This window comes from Pyrgilauda ruficollis, unplaced genomic scaffold (assembly GCF_017590135.1).
Source record: "Pyrgilauda ruficollis isolate IOZ18807 unplaced genomic scaffold, ASM1759013v1 scaffold50, whole genome shotgun sequence".
NCBI lineage: Eukaryota > Metazoa > Chordata > Aves > Passeriformes > Passeridae > Pyrgilauda > Pyrgilauda ruficollis.
Window position 1 is genome coordinate 6,522,078 of NW_024526600.1, and position 9,262 is coordinate 6,531,339.

A 9,262-nucleotide genomic window follows, 5' to 3' on the forward strand; every position below is an offset into this window, starting at 1 on the left:
GTTGGTTTTGGGACCAGTGCTGGGGTTATCCCATCCAGCAAAGGAAAAAGAAGGCATTAAAAGAACCCGATTTCCCAGGAAAACTGTGCCAGAGTGGAAAGGGTTTTCTGGTTTTCTATTTTTAGCCGACGGAGAGACAGCACTCCAAGAAACGGAGCAGCTCTGTATGATATTTTAAAACCATTTGTAATGAAGTGCTTTTTGGAATAAAACGAACAAAAACGAAGTTTTGCTGGATGCATGTTGCTTCATCAGAAGAGTCATAAGAGGTCTGCAGAGTCCCAGCTTTTCCACCCGTAGATCTTGCAATGAGACTCGATTGTTGCAGCTTAGGTGGCCCTTGGCCAAAGTGATGGTTCGGCAGGAATGGGGGAAGAATCCCGGGAATTCAAGTCCAATGGCTTAAAATATGCAGAGGCTCAGTGGCGAGGCCCAGGCACCTCCCCTGGTGGGGAGCTTTCACTGCTTTGGTGAAAGGAGGAATTCACAACGGAGGGAGTTCAGTTGCTTTAGGGAAGGCATGAGCCCCATGAGAGGCACCATCTCGCGTGCAGCATTTGCCTCTTATCGGCCTCAGAGCCGGGGGCTGCACCCCCTCTGCCCTATGCAAACGGGGCATCACAGCTCCCAAACTCAGCTCCTCTCTCGCGTGGGGAACAAACCCGGCCCGGCACAAACGGGCAAATATTTGGAGTCATTCCTCAGTAATTAATGCAGAGCCGAGCGGTTCCGAGCGGTTCCGAGCGGTTCCGAGCGCTGCGGCGGGCTTCGGCCGCCCCGCGCCGCTGCCGCAGACGGGCTGGGAGCGGCTCAGCGAGCTCTGGCGGCTCGAGTGAGCTCCGGGCCGGGCTCGGGTGGGACGGGGTGGGATGGGCCATGAGCGGTTCCGAGCGGTTCCGAGCGGTTCCGAGCGGTGCCGAGCGGCTCGGAGCCGCCCCGCTCCGTGCCGCGCCCCGCCGGGGCGCAGGGGGCGCTGTGGCGCGGAGCCGCCGCTGCCGCCCCCCGCGGCCATGGCTGCCCTTGCCTTGCAGCGAGCAGCAGCAGTTCCCGGAGGAGACGATGAACATCGCCAAGTCGGCCTTCACGGCGGGCGTGGTGGGCTGGCTCTACGGGGGGCTGCCCGCCTTCGTCAGCGCCCGCAAGGCCTTCATCGAGAGCAGCCACGGCGAGATGTTCCAGAACCGCGCCGATGCCGTGGTACGGGCCCGGGCTGCGCGGGGGGAAGGCCTCGGGACGGCGCCGGTGCTGGAAGTTGCCCTTGGAGGCGCGGTTTGGGGTGACAGGGTGCCCGCAGGAGGCCTCGTGTTTGTGGGACGCGTGTGTTTGCCCGGGTCTGGGACAGAAAGTTTGCTGGGAGTGTGGAAGTGAGTGCAGGTCAGGGAATGAGCGTGTCCCGTCACCCAAACTGCTTCAAAAAAGCGTCCTTCGTTACACGGAAGGTTGGCAGCGAAGTTTGCCGTTCTGATTAATGCGTCTCGAAAAGGCTTTCTGCTTTTAAGTTTTAGCGTGCTGACGGGAGACTTCATAGTAGCAAACTGGGATTGTACTCCTGTCTTATTAATGTGAGTCATTTTTAGACCATTTAAAATTCTTGTAGAACAACAGCACAACAAAGAACATCTGTGACATTTTATAGATGTATTTGAACGTCTGGGTGTTTGTTATTCTATTAAAGTGTTGGTTACCTGGATTATGAGGAAGAAAAACCCTTCAAAAATCTGCCTGATGTAAATTTTGTATCGCTTACAATTAGATTTGGCCTCTGTTGTGGTGACCTGTGAATTACCACTGCCTGGTGACTGTGGTATATCTGAACCCAGGCTAAGCACCTATATCACAAGCACTGGAACAGAAAATTTATTTACCTCCATGGTATTAACGGCAAAATTTTTAATTTTTGTGAAGCTCTTGTTTGCCACTTATTTTAAAAAAAACTCTTCAAACTTTTAAGTGCCAGTGTTAAACAGCAGAGCTTGATGGTATCCTAACATTTAATGTAGATGGTTATTATTTACTTCCTATTACTTATTGATGGTTATTATTTATTAATACTTATGAACTCATAATAATGAAGTAGTTTCTGGTTTTCCTCCCTTCTCTGGTGCTTTCCTGGCTCTGTCCCCTCAGCAATCTGCGCACCGCGCTGGTCTCCGGAGTTTCATCCGCTACGGCTGGCGCTGGAGCTGGAGGGTGGCGGCTTTCGCCACGATATTCAAGTGAGTGTTCCTGATGGCAGGGGAGCAGAGCTGCCCCGTGCTGCTGCTTGTCCTTGCCAGCAGTGCCCACAGCTCTGGTGACTGATTGAGGCTCCTGCTGTTGCCTTAACCTGAGTCTGGTTGATCAGGCAGGAGCACAAAGAGGGTTTAACCTGTTAGAATTGCCCCAGAATTCTCATCTTCTAATGGATCAACACAAACCCTAAATGTGGAAAAGCCCTGTTTGTACATCAATACTGTTCTTTCTTGGCAGCTGCTTTCTGTTTTTCCTTCGTCTCTTTCTGTGCTTTTTCTCCGAGGGAGTGTTAAAGTGTGTTGGCAGTTTCTGGAAGTGCTTTCTAACCCACATTGATTTTTGTCCTTTCTGCTGTGTCTCATTACTCCTAGTTTGTATATGCTGGTGGTACTCACAATTGTCACTACTGCTTTGTGTACACTGGTGTTACAATTCTTTGTTCTTGTCCTCAGACACTTGCAGGGGATTGTCTTGTTCTTGAGCAGTTGCTGAATATCAGATCTGTCACTTCTGTGTGCCTGTTGAGGCCTTCAGATTTTTCCTACACACACAAAACCAATGCAGAGAGTGTTCTGCTGCCCCGATTTTCTTCCTTGGGTGCTTCAGTGCATTTCTGACAATAGAGCATCAAACTAAGCATGTTCTTCTGAGCAAGGCCCTTTTAAACTAGAAATATCTCCTTCCCTGTTGTTCAAACTAGTAAATTTATAAATTTAAACCTGCATTGACTTTCTCTGCAGGTATGTTCTGTTTAAGTTCTCCTTCTGCTTTTAAGATCCCACAGTATTGACTGGCATTACTTTATATTTCTGTCTCCCTAATATTTTCGTTCCTTCCTAAATTTCTTCCTCACTCTCTCTTGTTTTCTGTGGCTCCTTTTAGTTTAGTCTCTGTTTTTAGGCTTAGTTAGCGTGCTGTTTGCTTTCTCTCCCGGAGCTTTTGATTTCTTTGGGTTTTCTGGATTTCTTTGGATTTGACATGTAACCTCGTCATCTTCCACCAGGTGTCTCCCCTGCAGTCGGATCAGCCCCTTTTTCACCAGCCCTTTGGAAAAGGTTCTGAACGAACCTGTTTGCTGCTCAACATTGTTTCTTGTAAAACCCAAGTGGAAAATTTCGTCCTGCAGTTGTGAAAACTTTAGGTTTCACAATTAAACCCCAAACTGTTTGGGTTTATCTGTGTTGGGAAGGAGAGGAGGATTGCTGCTGGCTTGTCAATGCCACGCAGGAGGCTGGGGAATATGTGGCTGCTGAACTGAGAACAGTATTTTGGGGCTTAGCTGATGTTTAGGAGGAGTTGGTTTACCTACCCCAGAGGGGAATCTGCTGCCACAAGAGTAGGTGACCCTGCTGATGTCACGAGTGTGACTGAGGCTGTTGTACTGGGGCTGTTTGCCAGGCAGGATCTTACTGACACGTGCAGCAGCTTTTGGGGTAAACGTCCTACATCAGGACTGGCTGACTGACAGGACCTTTTCATTCCTCAAATTCTTTTCTCCTTGACTATATTACATGTTCCTGGGCACTAGAACAGGTAGTTCAGAGAAGCTGTGGATGCCCCATCCCAGGAGGTTTTCAAGGCCAGGCTGAATGGAGCTCTGAGCAACCTGGTCCAGTGGAAGGTGCCCCTGCCCGCAGTGAGGGCTTGCAACTGGATGACCTTTAACAGCACTTCCCACCTAAGCCATTCTGATTCTATGATTCTATATGATAGGAAAGAAAAATGGTTGATTAAAAACGAGTATCTCAGATCCAGTTCAGGAATTCTGATATTCCCTGGCCTGTGTCTGTGCAGCTGCCCACAGTAAAGTCACAGAAGTCATGGCTGGCATGTGTGTGCTCTAAACAGATGGGCCACCAGGCAGTTAGAGGCAACCTGAGGGCTGGCTTAATGAAATCCAGCTTTATTTCAGGCTGTGTTTTGCCACCTCTCCTTTTCCATGTGCAGCTGCTGACCTCTGTGCCTTGCCTTTGCAGCGTGGTGAGCACGGGCCTGTCTGCGTACCGCGACAAAACCTCCATCAGTAATTTTGCTGCAGCAGGAGGTAAGAGTGCTGTAACCTTGTGTGCTTCTGTTTGTTAGCAAGGGTGGTAGCAGAACAGCATAAGCAAGTATCCACATCCCTTGGGACTGGGCAGCTTCTGTGCTCTTGGGTTTTGCTTCTTGTTCCACTGACTTTGCTCTGTTGTTTGCCTGCTGCATGCCTTTATTTCTAACAGAGATACTGATGCACTGCTGAAACCATTGGGGATTTTTGTGGTTATCAGTTCATCTTCAAGACACTTGCTGGAGTGTTTTGGGTGAAAATTGCTTGTGTGGGGTAAAGGCAACACTTGGTGCATAACCTGTTCTCATAAGCACCTATTTAACAGGGAAAGCATTTTTTATTTCCACTCTTGGTAACAATTCAGCCCACTGTTTATAGGCTGCCCTTTTCATGCTAAGTTTTGCATGCCCACTTTTGGCAACAGGGCTCTGGGTATGTGATGTGCTTGTTCAGTTTTACAGGCTTTATTGCCCTTACAGTTGGATACACTTTTTACTGATCTTTTCTGCCTTACATGGCAGCTACTATTATTAGCTGTTGTTGAACAGAAAAAAGGACGAGGAAGATCATGCTCCAGCCTAGAGAGAGCTTGGTTTTACTTTCATAGAACTTCTGTGATACAGCAAAAACCTTGGCAGTTTTTGTGAAGCAGAAGGAACTTGGTGCAATGTTTCAGTGCCGAGACCATGGTGACTTTGTGGTGAGGGTCTGTCCCACTGGCCATGGCACTTGGTTTCTGCTCTGGTAAAAGCAGATGTCAGCTCATGGAGAAGAGAAATGCAGCAAAGCAACTCCCTGTGCTGGTGTGAGATGTCTGTGGTGGGGCTGTTTCAGTTTCAGTGGGTTTGTTCTTTTTTCAGCCTTCACAGGAGCCCTGTTCAGAATGCACTTGGGCCTGCAGGGCCTGGCGGGCGGCGTCGTGTTTGGAACAGTGTTTGGGTGAGTTGTGACTGCTGCACACACCGAGCCTGGAATCACAGCTGGGGCATCAGGAGCTTCCCTTCCTCTCTTGCCTTGAGGGATTTTCTGTATCCCTCATGATGATCGCTTTTCTTCCAACCTTTAAACTGTTTTTCTTTGTTTCTTGTTTTGTGTTTGCTGGTCTCTCAGTAGTGAGAACTCAGTGCTCTCTGTAGAGAATCTTATTTGCTGCTGTTTGCTTATTAGAGGGAGCAACATAGGCTCCAACAAAGCTAAAACGTGAAGCAGCAGCCATTAGGAAACACTCAGGGAGTAGCTGCGTGGCTGGGCTGTAAGGTGACACGTCTTTGTGTGTGTCTTGTAGTCATAAATCTCCTAAAGTTCCCTGGGGCATGGAGGATCCCATGGTTCTGTCTCAGAGGCTCTGTGCTTCTGGACAATGTCCTCTAACTCAAGAGAAATCTGATTTTTCAAGCAGGACTGGGATTTCTTCTCAAAGTGCTGACCTGTAAATGTCCTCACAAGTGAATCTGAGGATCCTGCCTGAAGAAGAGAATGAGCTTTATTTGTGCTGCTTGTCACCATCAGGATGGTGTCAGCTGTGAGCATCCCTGGAAGCAGCCTAGGGAGCTTTACCAGTGAAAACACAAGTACTTCCAGAGCTGGATGGAAGCTGAGCAGGGGTGTCACTGTCTGAAATGTGGTTTAGGTGTTCTATGGGATCTTCATTGGCCACCATAAATCCTTCCACTCCTTTGTCCTGTGTGCCATGAGTAAATTGAAAATATCACCAGGGCTCCAGTGAGTCACAGCTGAAGAGAGGCTGTGGTTGGTGGGTGACATAGAACAGGAGCACTTTAGTCTGTGGTGTCATGTGGGTTTTGGGCCCCCCATGCTCCTTTTGCTGATGCCAGTAAGTTGTTGCTGTTGTGTGTCCCCTGGGTGACTGGTGACTTCTCTGCTTCCCCCTTCAGGGTTCCTGCAGGAGGCCTCCTGATGGCAATGTATGGCTTGGCTGGTGAGACCTTGCAGGAGAAGAGGAGTCGTGAGCGCAGGGAGCTGTACGAACAGAAGCTGGCAGAGTGGTGAGGAACAGCTCTGTCCCTTCCAGTCGTGGACTAGGAGGGTGTCTGGGCCTGTGGGTTCAAACATTTTGAGAAACTATGACACACTAGGTTTTCTAAACCTCAGTTCTTCTCTTGCTTGTTGGTGTTGTTCACATACCAGTCTTAGAAATGCTGATTTAGTCTTCCCAGTCTTTCCTTCATTGCTGCCTTCTTTCCATCCCTATTAAAGAGAGGAAAGAAGGAGGATAGCTGGAGGCTTGGGGGGGAAAAAGGCATGACACTGATCATGGGAATTACTGAAACTTACTCACTAATTCTAGAAGAAATTTTCAAGAGCTTGGATTCTGCAGTCATGTCTCTGTCAGGAGGATACAGGCATAAAATTGCTTTGCACTCTCTCTTCTCTCCTTAGGCAATCCAGGCTCAGTATGATTGAAATCTCAGGCCAAACAGAAAGCAATGCTCAGGGAAGACCAGAGCTGGAGAGAGCAAGAGAATTGAAGAGCTACTGAGTCTTCCCCAAATCTCTGTTGTAAGAAGCTACATAGCATTTTGATCCTGCTTGATTTCAGTCAAGGGATCATGGAAGTTGTCTGTGAATGCAGTTGTATCCTGTGAAAAAGTGTTTTGCTGAAAACATTGTTCAGGGATGGATATCACTGCACAAAGAGGTTGGAAGAGCCAAACCTGTTCCACCTGAGAAGTGGAAGTACAGACTTTACAGACCAGGAAGTGTCATCTAGCTTTGGGAGGAAGTGAGGGTTCCAGAGCCTCATCTAGAACCCATTTCTCTGCTGAAAATGTCCAAACCACTAGTGGTGTAGAAATACTCAAGGTAAAGGGGCCTATGAATGGTTTGTGTGCTAAAGGTGCCCTGAATCCAAAAGTTAATTATGCCCTGGTGAAAGCTGCTCTTCAGACAGTGCCTGAACAACTTGCTGATGGTGGTTTCTTACTTGGTTCCTACTGTACTTGGGGTATTTTGCAGTCAGTGGAAGAAGGGTGGAGGAGCTGGGAATTACATGGAAATACCCTGAAAAAGGCATGTTTTGGGTTCCTCAATAAAAGCCAGAGGGTGCCACAGAAAACATGACTTATTTCTGGTGGTGACACTGGAAGGCTTGGCACTGTGGACAGTTTCAACAACAAGAAGGCCTCTAATTTCATTTGCAATTTGGAAATCAGGGTTTAATTTTTGGGGTAATGTAGTTCAAGACACTCAATAAAGCCATTGAGCAGTGGTGACTGTGTCCATAAGCTCTTTATGTCAGTACAGCTGGTACTTTAAGCTAGTACAGTGTTGGTACTAGAGAAGCATCCTTGAGTGATACTCCTTGAGAAGAGCTCTAAGATCCCACCAAACATTCCTCTACCCAGGCAGTAACAAAGGCAAGAGCCACGAGGGTGCCAGCTCTGTTATTTTGTTCCAGAGATGAACTGTTCAGTCAGAGCTGTTACCTGTGGGTGGTGCTGGAGTTACTGTAAAACCGTCTGTGCTCAGAAGGGTCAGGTGGCCCATCACTCTTCCCAAAGCAGGAGGTCAGAATTTCTGTTCCCTTTCTTTCCTCTCCTGCTAAAAGGAATTACATCCAGGCAGGATTTTTGAGTGTTCTTCTCATTAGAAAAGAATCTGTTCTGGTTGAATGCTTTTCCAGATAATTAGTGTTGATTGAAATATGAACAGTTGATCCCACAGAGTGTATTCCACCCACCCAAAGCAGATTTTTGGCACAGTTTGCTTTCAAGAAGGTGTTGTGTTTTCTGACTCCTGAAGTGAGCATTTAATTTTTTAAACACTCCAGTGTAGCTCATTTTTCCATTGAAGAAACCTGTGTATTTCAGGGTTGTCATCAACCAGCTCTGATTTTCCTTTTCTATGTGTAAGTGAAGGATTTGCATAAACAGAGGTATGGATATGTTTTTTTCCTCTTCCTCTTTTAAGCTATATGTGTTGGTGACAGTAATGGTGTTGTCCTTTGCCCCCCCTCCCCACCCAAAAAAGAAGAGGGGCCTTTCTAAGTCACATTTTTGCCATTGTGCATACACAGCAATGTCTTATCATCTTCTTTTTTATCTTCTTTCTTCTTGCTATTACATCCCCACCCAATATCCCACACTCTTATCTGTACAGCAGCTCTGATGACATTTAGCTGTGTCATTGCTCTGTCTCTATTCCTGTTTGGTGGTATTTGATGTGATGCCTAAAGAATACTAATTTTCCTGTGCCTGACCATCCCTGATGCAGGGATGTTCTTCCATGAGAGGGAAGGCTGAGCCAAGGTGTAGCAGTTGTGTGGATTTTCTCTCTGTGCAAGGGAGGGCTGCTACATGTTTTAAGGGGAAGCAGAGACTTCCAGCTACACTCAAGATTACCAGCCATTTGTTTCTCAGTTTCCTGCTGAATTTAGTTCCCTGCACTTCCTTATTTCTTGGACTCCTGAATGGGGAGTGAAGAATTGGTTCGGAGTTTGTTTCTTATATATCTGTAAAGGATTCTTCACATCCCCACTCCCTCCACCCCCAGGAAAAGCACAGCACTGAAATGATTGACCCTCCACTTTCAGAGTAGGTAACGCAAGGAGCAGGGATACAGTGAGAACACCTTACACTGAGTTTTGCTTTTGCAGAGAACCTCCTGTGGAGGGAGAAGGATGATCCATGGCTACACTGCTCAGCTAACCCCTGGCAAACAGAGATGAGGTGTGTGGAAGTCACAAGTTGGATTGCCCGAGTGTCATTTTGTCATTGCTGTCAGCACACTGGACAGAGCTGTGGCTTGATGCCAGCTGTGCCTGGTACAGGTGAACCTGCACCTACCTGGATGCTGTGAAATGGTGGCTAACATGAATAACAGAGGTTCTACCCACTGCATAGACAGACATCTTTTATTACTAAGGAAAGGAAACCGAGTTTACCATTTATTTTTTAATACAACTAAAGGAGGAACCCCAGGAAACAACATTATATACAAAACATTCAGGGTAAACAGAGCAGC

General features: G+C 47.5%; 1 protein-coding gene across 1 annotated transcript; it reads left to right on the top strand.

The window, feature by feature from the left end:
- Positions 1-366: 366 nt before the first annotated feature.
- TIMMDC1 (translocase of inner mitochondrial membrane domain containing 1) lies at positions 367-7,508 on the top strand. Its single transcript, XM_041480233.1, has 8 exons — positions 367-448; positions 718-832; positions 1,032-1,197; positions 2,128-2,216; positions 4,209-4,276; positions 5,140-5,218; positions 6,175-6,285; positions 6,680-7,508. The coding sequence occupies exons 1-8, from the start codon at positions 367-369 to the stop codon at positions 6,777-6,779; spliced, it is 810 nt and encodes a 269-aa protein (XP_041336167.1). The 3' UTR covers positions 6,780-7,508.
- Positions 7,509-9,262: the final 1,754 nt, after the last annotated feature.